At 48.6% G+C, this 21829-nt stretch overlaps 1 protein-coding gene across 7 annotated transcripts in view; it reads right to left on the reverse strand.

Moving 5' to 3' along the window:
- Positions 1-21829, reverse strand: part of RERE (arginine-glutamic acid dipeptide repeats) — a 419003-nt gene that overhangs the window by 9004 nt on the left and 388170 nt on the right. For all 7 annotated transcript variants that reach the window (XM_057531191.1, XM_057531176.1, XM_057531184.1 and 4 more), the window contains 2 exons: positions 1474-1636; positions 452-544 (listed from right to left, as the gene is read on the reverse strand). In XM_057531191.1, coding sequence (XP_057387174.1) covers positions 452-544; positions 1474-1636 — 256 coding nt within the window. The remainder of the gene's footprint in view (positions 1-451; positions 545-1473; positions 1637-21829) is intronic.

The following is a 21829-nucleotide window of genomic DNA, read 5'->3' on the forward strand; positions in this document are numbered from 1 at the left end:
GAGCAGGGAGGCCCTTTCATGGGCTCAGCTGACCCCGGCGTCACGAGAACCATGCAGCGCTGGGCTTGGACAAACACCTGTCACCCAGACCACAGAGGTACTAGTGTCGCCCTGCTCTCCCCCTGGAATGGAGAGGACTTCAGGACTACCAACCACCCGCGCCTCATCTCAGGAGACCCAGGAAGAGCTGGCAGCAGGCTCCCAGGGAACACAGGCCCCGACCTTGAACAAGCCTGTCCTACCCACTGGCCGGCACTCCATCCTGAACGCTAACAGGAGAGTCAAGTAAAACAAAGATCTTCAACTTTCTAAGTAACCCTGAAGACAGTGCAAATGTCAAGTCAACGACTGCCCAGACAGGCCCCCAATCCGATCCCCCAAACACGCAGAACCGGCAGTGGCTGAGCCTGGCTGCTCCCGCGAAGGGCCCCTGCGCCCACGCGCCGCTTACTGGTGCTGAAGCAGTGGCGGCAGGCGTAGCCCTTCAGCTCCTGCTCGCTGTCCTCGCTGTCGAAGTCATCCTCACTGGCCGAGCTCAGGTCCACTGCGCATGGTGGGCACACAAGGGGTGGGGGGGGACACCATCATGCTGGGCTAAGACTGGGACCGCCTGTCCCCTCTGACCTGCCCCAGGCTCTGAGCCAACAGTCAGAGTGGCCCAGCAGGCTGGGTGCGGCACTGTTCACAAAGGACCACTCTGAATTTCTCAGGCCCAGCCACCAGAACGAAGAGCTCGTGTATGAGGGATGGTACCCAAGGGTCTGCCCTGCCACTCCGGGGCGGGGGGCTGCTGTCACGCCTCAATCCTGGGGTGGCTGGCACTGATGCCCACAGCTGGTGGACGTGAACAGGGCAAAGTGCACCTGCGACGCCCTCCCTGACATCCTGAGGAATTCCCTCTCCATCAAGCCGTAGCCCCTCCGGCCCTACTGGATTATTTCTTGTTTGCATGAGCAACATACGTGACCCTCAGGCTGAGTGCCCTGGGCCAGGGCAGAACCACAAGGCCCTACTCTAGTTTTCAGAGGTTAAGAAGGTGTGGGCTTCACTGTCATATCAGATTGCAAGTCACACGGGACCAAGAGAAGAATCCCAATAAAGTAGTAGGAAAAAGAAGAAAACGTTAATCTGATCTTACTGCAACCACAACGTAAGTGCAGTACACCATCGGCTAAGGGAAAACGTCCTCTGAAGCCATCAATAACGCCTCAGGCCAAGACCAAGACTTACATTTTTGTAAAAGATGATGTCAAGTTTAAGGAAACTCTAAATGTATGAATAGTTTGTAAAACTCTCCCTACCAAATCCCCCGAGTCAGTGAGACACTTAGGTCAGGCTTTGTAACACACACACACACACACACACACACACACACACACACACACACACACACGAGCTGTGCCAGGGACGCCCACGAAAGCAGGCCCACCCACAGCTGGGACACGTGGCTGCGTGTGCCAAGCCCCCACTTACAGAATTCACTGGACGGGGGTCTGGAGGGCGTGTTGACGGGCGTGGATGCAGTGCGGGTCTTAATCCTCCTGAACACGGCCTGCCTGCGGTGCCTGCGGTGAGCCCGGGAGCTGGCTGCTTCCGGGGTTTTCTTCCAGTAGTAATAGAAGGTGATCAGTTCTCCCTGCACGAAAGAAGGGCCGGCTGTGAGGGAAGCACCCTCGCCCCAGCACTGCCTCTCGCGCCGGGAGCAGAGGCTGGCTTTACGACAGCTGTCCGGAGGCCTGGGTTCCCTCAGGACACACCTGCAGAGCTGCCAGGCCACCGGGGCCAGCCCCTTGGGGCGTTAACTTCTAGACATCAGGAACATTCATTTGCTCAACAGGTATCTGCTGGGTGCCTACTATGTGCAGATGCCGCCACTGTTCTAAGCACTGGAGGTGCATCAATAAATCGCTGACAGAAAGGAAGACCCCTGCCCTCCAGCTGTGTGTGTGTGTGTGTGTGCGCGTGTGCATGGGTGCACACACAGAGGATGATCTCTTCACAGCGTTTCAGTGAATCCACACAGGGGCGACACGGAAATACCCGGCCAGTTAGACCATTCCAGAAACCAAAGCAAACAACTGAGGTGGCAGGAACTGGGGCCAGGAAGAAGGTCAGGAAGAACAGACCCCAAACCCAGGCAAACTGCTCTACAGCCGAATGCCCACCCCAGACAAGCCGGCACTGGGTGCTGAAGGCGAGACCGGGGGCTGGCGAAAAAGGTTAAGAGCGGACACAGCACACAGTGGCGCTGGGTGGAGATGAAAGGCCACGTGTCACCAGGTCAGTGTTTCAGGCCAAAGGAGCTCCTCGTTTCATGCATGGCCCAAAAGAACGGGAGGCAAGACATCTTTCTAAAAAACACAGCAAGTGGACATGAGTCCAAATGCAACTTGAAAAAAAAAAAGCGTTTTTGGCACTCCCAGCCCCAAGGGGCTCAACGGGCACACTGTACGTGTACACACACAGGGGGGTGGGGGGGGGGTACGGTCGTATGGTGTGTTCCACTAACCCTGGCTGACAAAAGACCATTTTCTTAAAACAAACACCCCAAGATAAAGTGCCTCTACTTGGAATGTTTAAAAAACAGTTAAAACAGACTTCCCTGGTGGTGCAGTGGTTAAGAATCTGCCTGCCAATGCAGAGGACACGGGTTCGAGCCCTGGTCCGGGAAGATCCCACATGCCGCAGACCAACTAAGCCTGTGCGCCACAACTACTGAGCCTGCGCTCTAAAGTCTGCAAGCCACAACTACTGAGCCCTCGCGCCTAGAGCCCATACTCCGCAACAAGAGAAGCCACTGCAATGAGAAGCCTGCGCACTGCAATGAAGAGTAGCCGCCACTCACCACAACTAGAGAAAGCCTGTGTGCAGCAATGAAGACCCAACGCAGCCAAAAATAAATAAATAAATTTAAAAAAAAACAGTTAAAACAGTGAGAGAGCCTCGATCACACTGATCTTCCCTAATTAAATCAATACTGTAGAAAGTCAGTTAACCTGACAGATGGTATCTTGGGACGTGTCCCTGGCAGGGGGGTGGCAGGGGGTGTGTGGTGGTGCGTCCCACATCTGAAGGTGGGAGCTACTTGGCCAAAGCCCACTCTGCCTCACAGAAGGCTCTCCGCCTTGTGAATGGAGGGGCCAAAAAAGAGAAGCGAAGATTCTGTCCTCCAGTGACCTGAGGTCTAGCTGGGAAGACCAGTGTTGAGGAGACTGAAAGAGACAGAGAAGCACAGGTACCACACGATGAACTCCTGGGACTGGTGGAGTGCCCAGTCAGATGAGGTTTCAGTGAACACACCCCTAGAAGGAACGGCCTGGGAACCCAACGGCAAGTAAGCTGGGAGAGGAGTGGGCAGATCTGAGGTGGGGAAATGGCTTCCGCAAAGCAGGTGACGCATGTGTGCTGAGTACTCACTACTGAGAGCTGGATTCTCTGTGTATTTTCTTTTTTTCTTTTTTTTTTCTTTTTGGCTGCATTGGGTCCTTGTTGCTGCACGTGGGCTTTCTGTAGTTGCGCCGAGCGGAGGCTACTCTTCGTTGCGGTGCGCGGGCTTCTCATTGAGGTGGCTTCTCTTGTTGCAGAGCATGGGCTCTAGGCACGTGGGCTTCAGTAGTTGTGGCATGTGGGCTCAGTAGTTGTGGCTTGCGGGCTCTAGAGCGCAGGCTCAGGAGTTGTGGCGCACGGGCTTAGCTGCTCGGCGGCACGTGGGATCTGCCCGGACCAGGACTCAAACCCATGTCCCCTGCATTGGCAGGCAGATTCTTAACCACTGCGCCACCCGGAAAGTCCCATCTCTGTGCATTTTCTAAGACACAGAACCACAGCTGCCATCAGACCCTTAAAGGATCTGTGATTCAAGGACTCCTGACCAGTTCCCACAAGGCTACAGCCTGTATCTCTTGGAGCTGTGGCTGTGCTTTAGTCTTTCCAAGCACCACTGAATGAAACGCTAGGGATTGCCAGTGTTTTAAGAGATGAAACACGACCCCAGGCCAAGGAGGCCAGGAACCAGCCACCAAGGACGCTTCCCACCCCCTTTTCAGTTCCATGAGATGGTAACTGAACAACAAGGGAAAATGTAGGAATTGCCCTTGGATTTCTACCTTGTCTATTACATGCTAGACCACAAATGCAGGCTATATGATGGCCCTCATGGTGAGTGGAGTATCCTGAGCCCCTAAGGTTACGATCTAAGAAACCTCCCGGCTTCTGCCTCTTTACTTCCTACCTTCCTGACTTAGAGTGTCATTTATCTATACTGATCTTTTGCTGTTGGCGGGCTCAAACTCATAAATCCACTAGGGGATTAAGAGACCTGTGCTGACATAAAAGTGACCTGGTTCTGGTTTTCCTATGAGAAAACACAGAACAGAAGCCAAGGCAGGTCACTATCACCCTTCAAGCACTGTGTCAGAGTGGCATGCTTCTTCAGTTCAAAAGGGCAGCTGGTGCAGTAAATCATGGCCCAATCCCAGGGCTGGAAAAAAGAATGAGGAAATCCAAAGTGGTTCCTGTTCCTCCCACTTCCGCCTTTAGCTGAAGCTGTTTTAGGGGTCAAGGGTGACAGAGGCCTCGGATGTAAGGGGAAATGTGAAGCTAGAGGAGGTGGAAGGAAACAAAAATGGGCGAGAAACCTGGAGGGGAGGCATGACCACCAGTGTCTCTGTCACACCTCGGTTTGACCTGAAGGCTGTGAACAAGAGCCGCCCTGCCGTTTCTGCACAGCCCTGGTCCGTGTGCGCTACTGACTCACATGGTTATGAGGGATCCTTTCTATTTCTCACACATGAATGTTCTGAAAGAGTTTCAAATGGTATCAAAAGATGGTATGGGGACTTCCCTGGTGGCGCAGTGGTTAAGAATCCGCCTGTCAATGCAGGGGACACAGGTTCGAGCCCTGGTCCGGGAAGATCCCACATGCTGCGGAGCAGCTAAGCCCGTGCGCCACAACTACTGAAGCCCGCACTCCGCAACAAGAAAAGCCACCGCAATGAGAAGCCTGCGCACCACAACGAAGAGTAGCCCCCGCTCGCCACAACTAGAGAAAGCCTGCACACAGCAACGAAGACCCAACACAGCCAAAAATAAAATAAAATAAAGTAAAATAAAATAGAAACAGCTTTTAAACAAGGAGCCCGGAACAGATTCCACCATCTGAGTACCAAGGATCAAAATGACCAAGTCTGAAGGACTGTTGACATTAAAATGAAAGAATATAAATTTCAAAATTCGGGAAGATAGGGGAGTGACGAGAAATCTCATACACTGCTGGTGGAAATGTAAAATGGTCAAACCACTTTGTAAAACTGTTTGGCAGTTCTTAGAAAGCCAAATATGTACCATACGACCTAGCAAATGATTCGACTCTTAGGTGTTTACCCCAAAGGAATAAAAACATATGTGCACACGAAGACTTTTATACAAGTGTTCATTAAAACTTTACTCTTCATAGCCAAGAACTGGGAACAAGTCAAAGAGTCCCTCAACGGGAAAACGGATAAACATATTATGGTACACCCACTCACAAGAATACCACTTGGCAGTAAAAAGGAACAAACTACTGATGGATACAACCAATGGATGAATCTCAAAGACATCATGTTGAATGAAAGCAGCCAAACACCAAAGGGTACATACAGACTGTATGATTCCATTCTAGAAAAGACAAATCTATAATCACAAAAAGCAAATGAGTGGTTGTCTGGAGTCTGGAGCATGAGGGGTAGGCAACGGAGATCTTTTGGGGTGATGGGGCTGGTTCTATAAATCGACGGTGGTGTTACATGGATGTATACAGTTGTCAAAACTCACTGAACTTGTGCACTTTAAGTGGATGCATTTTTATGATCTATATGGTATGCACACCATACATCGATGAGTTGACTAAAAAAAAAAAAAAAAAATCCAGACCAGGTTTTATCAGCTGCCTCTCAACCACTGTAATGTCTAGGAAGGGATTAAACATTGGAATGGTGCAAATCTAGGAGGATTAGAAACAGTATATTGGTGACTGCATGGGTGGCTAGGTCGTGAGCACAAACAAAAGAATATGTCGGGGAAAGCTTTCGTTCTACAAATAGGGAGTGAAGCAGCTCGAGGCCTCACCAGGAATGAAGTCAATTGAATTTTAATCAAACATGCATAGCGTGTGCAGTGGAGACCCACTGCACATAAATTCAGGGAACAAAAGCTGTTGCAGAAATCAATAGCTTACTGAAACATTAACACAGGCAATCACTGATCAAAAGGCAGCTCCACAAAGGCAGCCTTGCAAATGAGCTCCTGCTTGCGTTGCAAGCGCACATAGAGGCATAAACGCTGTTGACACAAATGGCCTGTAACGATCATTTTGTCCCCAGTGCTCGAACCTCATCCCGCAACAAGGCCTCACAGTCAACACACCTCGCGTCTCGGGGCAGAACTGCACAGGCTCAAGGAACTAAACTGGTTTAGTGCCTGGGCAAAGAAGCAAAGGAAGGGGCTGAAGTCATCTCTCAGAGAAAGCCGGCGCGCAGCAACAAAGACCCAACGCGGCCAAAAATAAACAAACAAACAAATAAATAAAATATATATATTAAAAGAAAGAATGGATAAACAACAAGGTCCTACTGTATAGCACAGGAGCTATATTCACTCTCCTGTGATGAAGCATAATGGAAAAGAATATTAAAAAAAAGAATGTCTGCACGTGTGTAACTGGGTCACTTTGCTGTACAGCAGAGATGGGCACAACATTGTAAATCAACTATACTTCAATTAAAAAAACAAGATAATTTATTTTTCTGAAGTAAGATGAGCTACACGTCTTCTCTCTAAGGGACCTTGCTTGGGGAAATGAAAGCATAGAAGAGACTGTTGAAGAGGAAGGTGCTGTACGCACTTCAAGTATCAAAGGTTCGTTGTCAGCGAGCACGTCTGTCCCCAGGACCATCACAGAGCAAGCTCCCCACGCCCCGGGTTCTCTCCCCGCAGCCCAGCACGAACTCCCCAGACACGGGCCCTCTGGGAGGCTAGTGCGGAGGCAGGAACAGGCAGTCAATTATTTTCATCCCATTACTGAAGCCTAGGGGTACACCCAAGACTGAGTCCGATTTGCTGCAACTGTCACATAATTATCACTGCTACAACCATCCACAGAAGTCTCAACCCTCCAAGGTGGTGGAAGATGAGGTCCAGGGACCCCCGCTCGCACATAGAGTCCAGGGTTGCCATCTATGATCAGGTCCTCTCTTTACAAGCCAAGGGAGGCCTCAGTCTTTTGTCAATAACCCTGTACACGCACACCCCGCTCTCCATTCAGGGTACACAACAGTGTTCCTTTCTCTTCCATTCTCACAGCACGGTTCTGTGAACCGGCAGAAAACAATGATGCCCGCTGGTCTTCCGTTAAGCTGTATTAAGCAAGGCCCTGGAAACCAGTCTCCTGCTTCCGGAACACGCAGGGAGGCAGGTGGGTGATTGAACCTGGTCCCTGCACCGTACTCAGTGCCCGGCACCAGCCTCAGGAGGTACCCAGCGGGGGGCGCCCACAAGTGCCCCTTCTGCTGGTGAGGGGAAAGGGACTTCTCCTTTACCAAAGTTTCAACAGGCACCCTCCTCTCCCAGCCAAACACTGCCTACTAAGTGGGGGAGGCCTGGAGCTGCTCACGACGATGGCATTATAAACACAGTTTCTTCTGAAGCTATTTTACAGGCCCTTCAAGGCCACCTACCACAGTCAGCAGACAACGTGGTGGACAGGCCCCACGAAGTGGCAACTGACCTTCACACGCAACTGACACACCCCACTGCAGGGGTTAGAAAGTAAGCATTCAGAAGAAATTACCTTATTTCTCTAAGACATATTATTAACTGTTCAGACACTAAATGAGTATTTTCACTTGAGTGTGTGGAGCAAGCACCGCTCAGTGGTCCCCACACAACGCCCTAAGCCAGCAGGCCGAGGGACAATTAGAATCAGGGTGGTGCTCCTCTGCGAAAACTCCTGTTTGAAGAACGTGCCCTTCAGTCGCCAGCTGGCTCCTTCTTCGGTGGTCCAGGTAAAAAGGGAGAAGAAACCCACCACTATGGAGAGATCTAAAGCTTTAAAAAAAAAAAAAAAAAAAAAAAAAGTGTGTTTTTCTAGGGAGAAGGTCCAGGAAGCAGTGAGCAGTTATGAAACAAGGCCCCAAACCCAGTGGGGCAGGAGGGAGAAGGAAACATAGCACAGAGTTGCTTCGAGCTGCTTCATTCCCCAACCCAGGGCCCCGGGAAATGACACCGTGGCCACTGGAGCCGGTGCTAGGAAGCCTGCCTGGGATGTGTCTCCTGGGAAGCGCTGCTCTAACCGGAGCCGAGCTCAGGCCCTCTGATTTCCACGGCCACCTCTGCCTGGGAATTACAGCGGCATTGCTTCTTGGCAAAAACTACTAATTCAAGGGTAGCGAAGCAAGTCAGTTAAATTTCCTGGCACAGACTCCCACGCAAGTCATTCTTTCCCTTCACTCCCCGAGGATTCAAGGGCTGAATCTGACAACTGTCTAGAACATCTGAGGTGAGACGCTGGGCACTGGGTACCACCGTCCGCCGTCTTCAGGGGCAGCCACCTTTACAGATCTTCCTCCAGCAGGCAACTGGTTGTCTTCCAGCAACGACTCTGGTAATTAAAGCAATGCTGTCCTGGGCTCCTTCTTTTGTTAACCAACCGAATCCCCTAATCGCTAAAGGAGCCCCCAGCCAGCTGGCTCCGCTGCTAATCGTTAAATACCACCTCTGTGGTCTCGGAGTGCATTTGGGAGGACGATGACATGCTTGAAGGCGCACAGCAGAAAACCACAGCCTCCTGACCTAGCAGGCCACGCGGGAGGAAGCCCCACGCGAGGGGGCATCTTGCTTCGGGGCAGGCTCCCGGCCCTCCTTACCCCCTTTACCCACATCCGGCTCCTTTCCTGGAGAGACGAAGGGAAGGGAGGAAAGGCAAGACTTTGGAAGTCCGGGAAGGCCTCCTGGGTGTAACTGGTTAAAACGACAAGGCCACGTGAAGACCCTCAGAGATATTCCTGAACCAGGCACTCTGCTGCCGCTGTTTAAAATCACAATTGTGCAGGTAAAGGAAAGAAAAAATTCTTTTCTTTTCTTTTTTTTTTTTTTTAAACAATTACCACCACTACATTTGAACATTGTGAAGGAATGGGAATAGATCTGGGTTTTTTAAACTCAAAATTGTACTGAGATTTCCTAAGCTCTAACTTCTTTAGCTGCTGACCTCGGCCACCTGCAGATCCTACCTCTGGTCCCATACCTTCACGCGGATGTCCAGACCTGCAGTCCTGGACTGGCTTGTCCCCTCCCCAACAGAGACTATGTCAGTCCTCCCAAAGCGCAGCTCTGACCTCGTCAACTTTCCTCTCTGAATCACTGAAGGCTCCTCGAGGCCTACAGAACAAATGCCCAGCTGCTTCGCTGCTTCCTCCAGGCCTTTCCCTCTGTCCCCAGAAGACCTTTTGACTGCATTCCCCACCTCTCATGGTCTCTGGCTTACGCCAAACACGACGGCCAGTTCACTGTTCCTCAGTGCTTTCCTGCTGCTGGTAGGACGCAGCCCCATGAACCGCTCACTGCTCTGTCTCCTTGATGTCCGGTCCCAGTCCTCCTCACCACTCAGGGCTCCGGCCATCCCAGATGTCGTCTTCTCCTCGAAGCCCTCCTTCACCCGTCTCCCCAGCCACGAGGCCATCGCAACGCCGTCTCACTCCTCCGTGCTGTACACACAGGCTCTCCCTCGGACTGCAACCATGAATAAGCTTGCCCAGCTCCCCAAGTCTATGCCCACCTCATCCGTGGGACCCACCCCAGAGATCTAGGGCAACATCTTGAATATAATGAGTATTCAATAAACATCTGACGGAATGAGTATTTCCTGAGAACTAAAATTCACCTGAAACAAACACTAAAAGGGTAAAACTTTTGAGAAATGGAAGCAAGATTGCCAACTTTTTATTTTGCCAAGTAAGGCCACTGAAAATAACTGCCTGATCTCACCGTTATTTCGCAAAAGAAATGACATTTTATCTCTAAAAAGCAGAAAAAGATAGACAATCTCCAAATAAGGGTTCCTTAATTTGATATTTAGTGTTATGCAGAATGACTACATTGTTCTTATTTTTCATTTCCCACAGGCCAGTGAAAACTGAATCTTTGCACGTGCGTGGTCACTTGGAAGCAGCTGCTCTAAAGGTGGGCGTCAGGGCTGGCAGGAGGGTGGGCTTAGGTTAGGAATCCAATGCCACCACTTCCTCACCAGTAGCTTTATTTACAAACCAACAAACCACCTTTTACTGGGCTATAAAATCTATAATAGCAATAGCTAAGCACTATAAATATGCACTTTCCATACTTTAATATATTTAATCTTCATAGTACCCTCATATCTTCATTACCCCTGCTTTACAAATGAAACAACCAAGCCACAGGGAGAAGAGGTCATAGCTTCAGTTGGTAGCCCTGGGGGTCTGGCTCCAGAGTCTTTCTTATGTTCTTAACCACTCTGCTATGAAGTAAGCAGAAACAGCAATTTTTTTTTTAAGTCAGAGGCTCAAATTTGGGTTCTCTCTGATCTACAGAGTTCATTTCTATAGTATCTTAAACCCGCTAACTGGAGCCTGGACAGTGGTGGCTGAAGAGCACAGAAGACACCGTGCATCCCTGATCACAATGGGCAGCTGGCCTTCCCACCTGAGGGAGAAACCCCCCCTCCGCCACTCCACCCATGAATTACAGAACCGCACCCACCTGAAGCAACTCTTGGGGGGACCAAGGTCAGACACACATTTGGTAGGCACGAGTGCACAATCAGAATTATGCACAAGCCCAGAGAAACATGTCCTACTTCCCATACCAAGAACAGACACCAGGGACAACACTGGACGGACTCTGGGAGCCCACTGCCATGGGCACCCTCCTGACCTGCTCGCCACGCCTCGGGCCGTCCAGGGGCTCCTGTTACAGAAGCCCTCTGCCCACTTCTCGCTCTAGGCTACAAATGTCACAGACCTGTGCCGAGCAAGGGGCCTTCACACGCCTCTTCACCCCAAAGCAGTGACTCCTCCTTCCCTGAGGAAGCTTGAGAGTTTAGATCCGGTAGAGTCCCTCAAGAAAAGACTTCTGCACGTGCTACAGGGCATGCTTCCAAACTACTTCCTGCTAGAGGCATCTAATTAAAGCGGCGACTTCCAACTGTGACTCATGGGCCACTGGGGGGAGCTCCTGAGCCTCCACGCTTGCTGCCTCCTCCCCAAGCGGCTCCATTAAACCACCAACTGAGCGCCGCCGAAGGTTCTGCCCCTTCACCAAAAACAACAACAGTAACAAAACGTAAGTAACAGATCTGGAAATGACTCACTTGAAGACACAGATCAAGACCATCACGAATTGGTCTGAAGCCCAGCCTGAACTGAAGGGCTCCCAGCCACGTGCGGGGCCCACATCAGCCCGTGGCACAGCACGTGACCGACCGCCTTTGCTTAACACGGATCCCCGCAGAAGCGCCCACTGGGGGGCCTTTATTTTTGGTTTTACTGGGGTGTTTGTTTAAATACAGACTGTTAACATTTTAAATATATAATAACATCAACACCAGGAGTCTCGTTTTCTCTGTAGGGCCTCCCAAACCTCAAGAATTCATTCACTGAAATCGGTTTTCTTTCCCACAAGCTGAATACTTCATTATTTCCTGAATTCACTTTATTGGAGTTCAGCAACAGGGCAAGTGGGATTTCACCGCCATTGGGTCTATCACCACATCACCCTTCTTAATGTTTTCTAGTTCCTGTAACAAAACCACAATTCTACCAGCAAAGGGGGAAAAAAGAGAGGGGAAAAAGAAAGCCATAAAACTGTTAAAACCGCCATTCTCTGTCTCGTAAACATTTTTCTATTTATCGGCCTTTCATTGTGTGTGCAATCTTATTATCCCTGCACAGTATCAAAGTGACATCCGCCAGGGTCACCCTATAAAATATACATTGGCAATGTAACATTTAATGACAGGAATGGGACAAGAGATGAAGGATGGGAGAGGGTGGCATGCTACAGGACGTTTTAAAGGGATCATCAGTTATATCTGTGCATTTCCCGAGGTGATAACTGAATTAACAGGGCTGGAGGGAAAGCCATTTCTGAGCTCAGAAAGGACAGGCAGGAGACAACGTGTTTGTACTGGAAAACCTGTAATGACTGCCAGGGAACGAGAGCAGCTATTGTAGCAACACTGCTTCTTCTATTTTATGCTTTTTAGGGACGCACAGCAAATTATCAAGTACAATCAATTTCTGCAAGTTGTATTTTGAAATAAAGGATAGACTTCCTCATTACAAAGAAAGGAGGGAAAGGGGTATTTAATTTTGTCATTCTATCACATTTGTTTAATTAAAGGAACAGAAGCAAAGACTGCTCTTCAAAGCACAAAAACACAGTTACAGTACAGCACCCCGGATGCGAAACGTGTCATGTCTTTCACTTGAATTTTGGATTTAACCTAAGGCAAAGATCTTGGAAAAATCCAGACAAGCTTGCAAACCAAACCTGTGCTTCTCTGTGCTCCCGTCTCACACACGCGGCCAGCAGTTGCTTCACAGCAGCTTTTAGCACAAAAGAACTCCAGGTAGGAGGCCGAGGGGTCAGCAGCTCTCTACACACAAGCTGTTCCGGCTGAGGTGTGTCCCCCCAATTCCTGTGCCTGTTCCTTCATGGTTAGCTCCTAGGAGAGGAGGTGAGGGGACCTCAAACTCCTGCAGCTGTGAGAAGATGGCCAGCAGGGGAGACGGAGGACACCAGAGTTTGCTTGGGGGGGGTAAAGAGAGTGCCAAAGAAGAGCGGCAATGTGGGAAAGCAGTAAGATAACCAGCCACGCAGGCCCCTACCAGTGGGGGCCACGTCTCCCAGCTGATCCTAGCAGCTCTGGGTGGCAGATTTCCACATGGGTTTCCTCACCACTGCTTCACTACGACCCAGGAGAAGCAGCCCAAGTCTGGAACACCTCACAGATGCCTGGGGTGCAGGACACTTAGCTCACCTGGGTGGACGTGGTGGGAAGAAAGGGGACCACAGGATGGACAGACAGCTGCCGACAGAACACGAGGGAAGCACCCGCCCCCTCGAGGCCCCCCAGGAAACAGCCTGTGCCATCCCCCACGTGGCACTCCCCACGAGGCTGCCATCGGAGGAAGGAAAGGTCACTCAGTCTGCGCTCCCAGGACACGCAGGTGTGCTGGGCACCGTGGCCACAGCTGCTCCGGGGTCCGGGGGTCTCCAAGCATCGTGCAGGTGGCTCACACAAACGCGCTCGCTGTAGCTCAGAACACTCGCGCAATGCGACCCACCAGGGCTCTGGGCTGTAGTTTATGAAAACAACCTGTGGACCCCTCGCCGCAGCTCGTGGTGTGGGCTCGGAGGCCTCCCCGCGCCCCCGGCCCGCCCAGGTTCCTATCTAGGCCTCCTCAGGGCTCCCCGTCGGGGGCTGGGGGGCTGGCCCCCCGCAGGAGGCTGCTGCGGGTGCAGAGCCTGTGAGGGCGCACGGGTGGGTCGGTCCTCTCAGGGGCCCCATAGGCTCCCTTGGCAGCATCCCCAGCCCGAAGGGGCTCGGGAAGATCACGCTGCCACCGTGGGCTGACTGCCCAGAGGGGAGCTGAAAGCTTCCTTGGCCATTTAACCCACGTCTTTAAAACGCTGGATGGAGCTAGATCTCTGAAACAAACTGAATGGTAGGGACGACTCTCTAGGGCTGACTGGGATCTCTTCCCTCTTGGGTGACATGGTGCAAACTTATAATCAGCACGCCTTATGTGTGCATCAACATCCCGCAATCTCATTCTGGAGACAAATCACCAACGTTGCCATCCTGGGTGGCTGCAGTCAGCCCACTCTAGCCACCCCCTCTCCCCTGGACTGATACGGGGTGTGGCAGGAAGAGGGAGGGGTGCGCCCGGGGGATACCTGGGCCACTCCCTTTTTTTTTTTTTTTTTTTAGTGCGCCTCGCAGCATGTGGGATCTTAGTTCCCCGACCAGGGATCAGACCTGCGTCCCCTGCATTGGAAGCGTGGAGTCTTATCCACTGGACCGCCAGGGAAGTCCCCCAAACCACTCCCGACTTTATGTTGAGACCGGCCCGAGACATGAAGGTGTTCTTGGCCCACTCTTAGGAAATAATTTTTCCCTCGTGCCCCACGTGTTGTTAAAAGGTCACTCTTGGGCACTGGCTTTTTCTAGCAAAAAGTGACACAAAGGGAGGACACTGACAGATGAGCTCTGCATTCTTATTACCTAAACCTGAGTCCCAGAAACGACCCTAAAAAGTCAAGAAACTTTTCATTAATTCAAGAGCTTTAAAATCTTAAAGAGTTTCCAGTTGCAGAAGCCTCAGAAACGGCCTTTATCCAGTTCTGCTTCACTTCCCCAAAGAAGTCAAAACCCTTTGCAGTGAAGGAGAACAGAAAGGTAAACATTTCTCTGTGAGGCAACTTCGGGCTTGAGCCCATGGCCGCAGGGCCCTACTCTGCCGAGAGAGCAGCCAGAGTCGGGGCAGAGAGCAGGACTGCCAAAGAGACATCCCTCAGGCCCTGGTCCCCATTTTAAAAATGGAGAATAGCACCCCACTCATTGAACTGTGACATTAAGAAGAGTTGATGCATACAAAACACTTAGGACAGTGCTTGGCCTATTGTAAAAGATACATTAACTGTTGGTCACAACACTGAAACAAACCAAAAAGTCCCAGTGGTGGTAGCAGCTACAATGCCTGTTCTTTTGCCTGACTAGAAAATAACTGTATCACAGTCACAAACGAAACACGAAGTCCTAAGAAAGAGAGAGCAAGCAAACTCAGCATTTCTAGAAACAGCAAAAGCATTAAATATTTAAAAAAAATTCTGACTCAGGAAAAAAAAAAAAAAGCAGAATTGAGCTGAACTGGGTAAAGAGTACAATTGTATTCAAGAAGCAACAGGGATCTGAATGGTTCAAATGCTTACACTGGCCTAAGAGATGAACTCGCTGTACTTGTGGGCTGGCCATGCCCATCCCTGGGAGCCACAGGCACACAGTCGAGCCCTGGTAATGCCAGAAACCTCACCAGTGTGGCCAAACGAGAACCACATATCCCAGGTCACCACCTTCTGCCACAAATGACCACTTCTCGCCGGCACCCATTAACCTATGTTCAGCACAAACCAAAACAGTACAATGAGCCAGAATCTAACCTCGAAACCAGTAACGCAACACACAGGCTTTAGGAGCCAGCACCCCTAGTGCTGTACTGAGTTCTTCCTAGTCCTCCACGACTAGCTATGTGTCCGTGGGAAGGCTAGTTAACCTCTCTGAAACTCTATTTCCTCATCTGTAAACTAGGGATGGTTCAACGGTAGCTCCCTCCTTTACACGGCTGTGGTTAGGACTGAAATGCCTAAGAGGGGCCTGACACATATGCTTAATAAATGACAGCCATGATGTTTATTCTCTTTCCATTTGGGAAAAGGACTAGAAACTTAAAACTAAGTTCAACTTAAAGGACTAGTTTAATTAACTGAATTAAAAAAACAATCTTCCAAAGAATGGTTTCTGTAACTGACTTCCTTCTTCTAATACACTGCCCCCCAAAACTAGACACTTTATATAGTCAAATGAGGGAATGTTAGGCGTAGCGAATGATAATGGTGTCTTGGGCAAGTTCATGGTACGAAAGACAGCACAGGTCAAAGGTCAGCATTCTCCCCAAAGCTCCCAAATAGAACCACCAGAACATATACCTTACCTAAAAGCCTCACTGAGGCAACTGAGAAAGTCTTGTATCTGCCCAGCCTCAGCTTCCATTCTTAGATAATCATCACGAGAATGAGAACATGTAGTATCACTACACATTTCAGCAGGAATGAACTAAGAGAATGGACCTGCTAATCTGCAGCAGACTACTCTGGGGTTTACCAGTTGTCCCTACACTTCAATGCAGAATTAACTTTTAATAGACAAGTTGGAAAGGTCCAGCTTGGGGGATTTGCAACACCCCATTATTTAACTTCATGACACCGTCACTCCACTCTTAAAAGTGCCAAAGAACATTAATTACAGTGAACTTTGTTTAGTGAACTTTAAAAATATTCTCTTATGAAAATGTGGAATATAATAGTGTCCCAAACCCCAGAATGAAAACTGCTGGCTTAGATCACAAACTCTTTAAGCAGAAAGAAAGCTGAAAAGACTCTCCAAGAGTTAAAGCTAGAAAGAATCTATGTTTCTTTTTTTTTCCCCCTCCCCTCCGCCCCCAAGAATCTATGTTTCTGATGCTGAGCTGAGGATGGAAAAGATGTTGTATAACTCGCTGTATCACCCCACAGCATCCCTGGGCCCACTGACTCGGGGGGTCCGGGCTCTACAATCTATTCCACGTTGCGGCTGTCTCTCTGCCACTCCGTGCTGTGTAATCAGGGAACGTGTGAGCTGGGATGTCTGTGAAGTTCAGCCTACTCCTGAGTTACGTGTGTCCTCTTCCCACTGTCCAACTTTTTCCCCTCAGGACACCAGGTCAATTCTACAATGCTCTCTCACTAAAGGGACTGTGCTGATATGTCCAGAAAATTAATGTGCTGTTCTAGATGCTTTGGGGGTACTAAAGCACCTACATCCTAACACAGGTGTTAATAATTAAAAGTAGGGATCCTCTCCTGGGAACTCAAGCAATCATTTCAACTATGGCAGCAAATAAAGAAGCAAGTGTTAGTTACTTAAGACAACAGCAGAGACACAAGGCAATATACTAACCCCAGATAAGAGGAAAACTGGCCTGATTTGCACCACTTAAAAATTCTCGGCACATATGATCAGAAAAGCTCTGATGTCACAACCAGATGCTTTGAAGACATTTTCTTTTGCTCCCTCTAGTGACAGGAAGCAGCACAGCTCTGTAGACTTCCACTCGACTGTTCCAAAAAGGCTGCTAATAAAGTGGTCAAGCTGTATGTTTTTTAGTTCTATGACTTAATTTCTAGTAAGTCCCAACTAAACTTTATGTCTCACTCCCCTGGGCAGGAGGGATAATGGAATGTGGCTATTGCTCCCAGGTAACAGAGGTTAACAACTGGCCATCAACATGCCATGTCATTTCTCAACTGATGAAATGACCACAATCACTTCAACAATACTCTAAAAATGACCCCAAAGCAGCCTCCGACAGGTCTCGCTTGCCCACACTCTCCTCCAGGGCCTGCCCGCCCAACAGCAGCTCCTCAGAGCTACTCCTGCCAGGCGTCAGGATCTGGGGTCCACCACCTTCCATCCCCGGAATTCCCAGCCAGACTAGGTCAAGTGTGGCCTTGGGCCTCTGCTGCACTTCAGAAGAAGCAGAGGGGGAAAATGTAGCTCTCAAATGTTCTAACTGTATTTTAGGATTTAACACATTCATTGTCTGAAATCAAATCAAAAGCAATTACACACATAAACAGTTGAATGAATAATACCAATACCTGCCACAGTATAATAACTGAGCTGACTTGTCATTAAATGACTTTAATGATGTCCCATGGCCCCTCCTTTCAGAGTCTCTGGCTGCCTGGCTGCCCTCTGCCCAGACAGAGGGTCAGGTCTCCTCAGGAAGCCCCAGGAAAAGCACAGCCCCTGGGAAGTCAAAAAGCGATACAAGGAAGGCCTAGACAAATTCCTAAAACTCGAATGGTAGTGGGACACGTTACTGAGAAACGTTAAACCTTGCTTCATGCTAATTCACAAAGGAGATACAGGAATTCCATGGGTGCCAAAAGGACCCTTAAGAATATCAGATAATGTTGTACTTCTAGCTCCTGGTGGCAAAACAACACAACAGAACACAAGACAACACAAACCCATGGACTGAGGAGGCTGGATCAGCTACTTGGTGAGCTTTCATCTCCAGAAGGGAAGATTTCTACCCCCAAAAAATCGTGGTTCAGAGGAGTCAAAAGAAATGCAAAGTAGCAGCAGTTTCCAAGCTTCTAAGCAGGTAAGCAAAGGAATTTTCATGAATTTAATGTGCACTTCTGTCCCAACCGGTCAAAATACCAGCATATTTAAGAAAACGTGTGATACTATAGTTAGCTAATCTCTCCTTAAAAATTATTCTTGAGTTAGAAAGACAATAAAAAAGAAAAAAATTTGCTGTTGTGCCCTGTATAAATCTTAAGGAGAAAATGGAGCCAAGAAAACTTCCCAGGAACCTTTCTAATTACAAGCCAAGATCTACTTCCCACATTTGGGATCACTACTAATAAGAGCGTTCCTGAGCTCCCCTTAGCTCGTGCAGCACTGTCCCATGAAAGACGTTAAAGCCGCACAAGCGAGTCCTCCCCCCCTCCACAAGACTTGACTCTGAAACGCAGCCAAGGCAGAATTCCAAAGAGCCAGTTTCCTTTCTGGAGGCAGCAAATTGAGCAGTGGCCCCAAATTCTTAGGGCTAAATTTTCTAGCAAAGTTTACCTCAAAGGCGTAAGGTAAAGGACAAAGGTGTTGAAATCTATTCTCTATCCTCTCAAGGGCAGCCTGCAATTTCGGATGCAGGAAAGTGTGAAGAAATATTTCATAATGTGACCAGAAGGGACTGTCAGGAAAGTAGGAAGGGGAGTAAGGAAAGCCCAAAACGCAAGCGGATCTAGAGACCCAATTCGACGCAATTTCATTCAAAATGCCAACTGTTTAGGCTGTGAAGCGAAACGAGCTGATTCCAAAAACTTTAAAGAGCAAAGGGCCAGTAACCAAGATATTCTTGAAAAAGAAGAGCAAGGTGAGGGACTTGCCACACCAAATGTCAACAATTCTTCTAAAGCCAGACAGTGAGGTGCTGGTACAGAAGCAAAGAGACCAATGGAGCAAAACAGAGCCCAGAAATGGATTCACGCACTTCTAGAAATTTCATTTCTGACATAGTAGGTGATATAAATTAGTGGAGAAAGGCTGGACTTCTCAACAGGTGGTACTGGGACACCTGGTTATACACATTAAAAAAAAATAAGGGACTTCCCTGGTGGCGAAGTGATTAAGAATCCACCTGCCAATGAAGAGGACACAGGTTCAATCCCTGGTCCAAGAAGATCCCACGTGCCACAGATCAACTAAGCCTGTGCGCCACAACTACTGAGCCTGCACTCTAGAGCCCGCGAGCCACAACTACTGAGCCCACGCGCCTAGAGCCCGTGCTCTGCAACAAGAGAAGCCACCGCAATGAGAAGCCCACGCACCGCAATGAAGAGTAGCCCCCACTCGCCACAACTAGAGAAAGCCCGCGCGCAGCAACGAAGACCCAATGCAGCCAATAAATAAATAAATGTTGTCCCCTACCTCATACAATAACCAATTCCAGGGGATTAAAGGACATATATAAACATAAAATTATGAAACTCTTAAAAGGCAATAAATATAGGAGACTGCCTTTACAACCATGAAGAAAAAGATTCCTTAAATACTACAAACTCAAATCATAAAGACTGATACATTTAATTCCATAAAAATTAAAAACATACTAGTTCTCCTGCAAAGAGCATGAAAAGATAAGCCACAAACTGGAAGTGCATTTGCAACATAGATTTTTTGTTTTTTAAATAAGGATCATCTAGAACTCTTACAAATCAAAAAGAAAAAGAAATTCAATTGAAAAATGAGCGAAAGATTTACACACAGGTCCTTCATGGAAGAGGAAACAAATGACTAATAAATGCATGACAAGATGCCCCATATCAGTAGTTATCAGGAAAATACAAGTTAAAACTACTCTGAGATGTTTCAAACTCACAATAGCAGCAAACATTTTAATGCCTGACTCTATCAAAGTGTTGGCAAGGAAGTGAAATTACTGGAACTCATATGCAGCTGGAAATAACTGGCTTTAGTAAATGAGAAGATCGGCATACCAAAACCCAGACATTCTAGTCCTAGGTATCCCTAAAGAATTCCTCTTACACACATACCAGGAGACACGGACGGCAGAACCGCATGCAAGAGCAAAAAAATCTGGAACAAATTGAAATGTCCATCAACAGCAGAAAAGTAAAATGTGTTATATTCATACAATGCTGTGAAATCCTGTAGAACTACAAATGACATAGTGGAATCCCAGGATGAAGGTGAATGAAAAGAGCAAGGTGCACAAGCATATTCTTCCTCCACGATTCCATTTACATACAGTTCAAAAACATGCAAAACTAAACAACATATTGTGTACGGATACAAATATTTGAGGCAAAACCATAAAGAAAAGGAAGGGGAGTAAAACAGACTGTTCAGGATAGTGGTCACCTCTGAGTGGAGAGGAGGGGAACAGGACTGGAGAGGGAACGCTCCCGCAACCGGCAGCTTTGTGGTGGTACACGGGAATTCATACGTTCTTATTTTTATACCAAACACATATTTCATAAAGATTCTTTTCTAACTCCTCAATATTAACCAGAACAAAAGCTGCCCAGAAGACTGTCAAACATTCCAACTCCGCCATATTAGAAAGGTTTCTCAACTCTACAGAGAGTTTGGAAGCTACATGCAAGTACGTCCTGTTCATCAGATGCAGCGTAAGGGCTTTCTCTGCCCCTGCTCAACTGCTTCTGCTCAGAGCTTTGCCTCCACCGGCTCCCACTTTCCCATCCCCGAGTGTCCGTCCACACTAGGGGTGCCGTCCAAGCCCCCGCAGCATATCCACTGCGGGGCTGCTCACACTCTGATTTCCTGCATCCGCCTGCGTGCGAGCTCTTCAAGACCAGAGGTGGGCCTCAGGTCTGAGACCTCTCCTTCTCTTATCCACCGCCCAGTGTCAGATCACTGTTTCCCTGAGTGTTGTAATATTTTATGGAAAGTGCAGTGCTTTTATAAAGTGACACTCCTTAGAAAGCACGTGTATGCTGGGAAGGACGACATGAAGCCCCTCTCCCCCAGGTTAGTCTTTAAAATGATCCAAATCACATTAAAATAAGCAGAGCTGTTGTGCTTCTAGATAAGGCCCCAAATGACTACTCTATAGATGTCAACAGTTTCCAAAATTAATCTACAGGACAAGTAGGCTCAAGTGGTGTGAAGAATATGTCTGTGAACTCAAGTCAACCTACTCTTATGTTTGTGCAAAACCTGGAAAACTCAATATGCGCATGGAGAGACAAGGTTCTAAACCCTCACCCACAATGTCTGCTGGGTGTGGCATATCACTGTCTTGCTCTTCACCTCCAGCCCTTTGAGAAACCTCCTCGCCATCCCATTCATTTATTTAAAGTGTTGTTGTTGTTCTTTGGCTCAGTGGATACACCTACTTCAGTGAAGCCCTGTGGGGCAGACAAGCACGCAAGAGGCTAGGCTGCTGCCGGGTTTCTCACTGTCCACACTCTTGATCCGCTACAGCACGTTTTCCATCCTGCATCTTGTAAGTAAGTAAGTAAGCAAGCAAATAAGTAAGTAAATAAATAAATAAATAGGGGGGGAAAAACCAAACAAACCCCAAATCTAATGTCACTTCCCTGTTTGAAATTCTTTAACGGCTTATCATGTTTCTTAGTATAAAAACGTAATGAAGTGTTCAAGAGCATGGATTCTGAAGCCAGACTGCTTGAGATCAAATCTTGGCTACACCACTTTATAAACGTGGGCAAGTTACACAGTCTCTTGTCTATAAGGTCCATGAATCAATGCATGTAAAGGACCAAGGAATCAGAGGCCCTCAGGACACGCTATTATTACTGCCAGAGCCTGCAAGGTCACCGTGATCTGACCCCTCCCCATCACTTCTACTGCTCCCTTCACCGTTCTCCGTACTACCACTACATTTGTTTTCTTTTAGCTCCACCTGAGTTCCAA

The sequence above is a fragment of the Balaenoptera acutorostrata genome, chromosome 1 (genome assembly GCF_949987535.1).
Source record: "Balaenoptera acutorostrata chromosome 1, mBalAcu1.1, whole genome shotgun sequence".
Lineage (NCBI taxonomy): Eukaryota > Metazoa > Chordata > Mammalia > Artiodactyla > Balaenopteridae > Balaenoptera > Balaenoptera acutorostrata.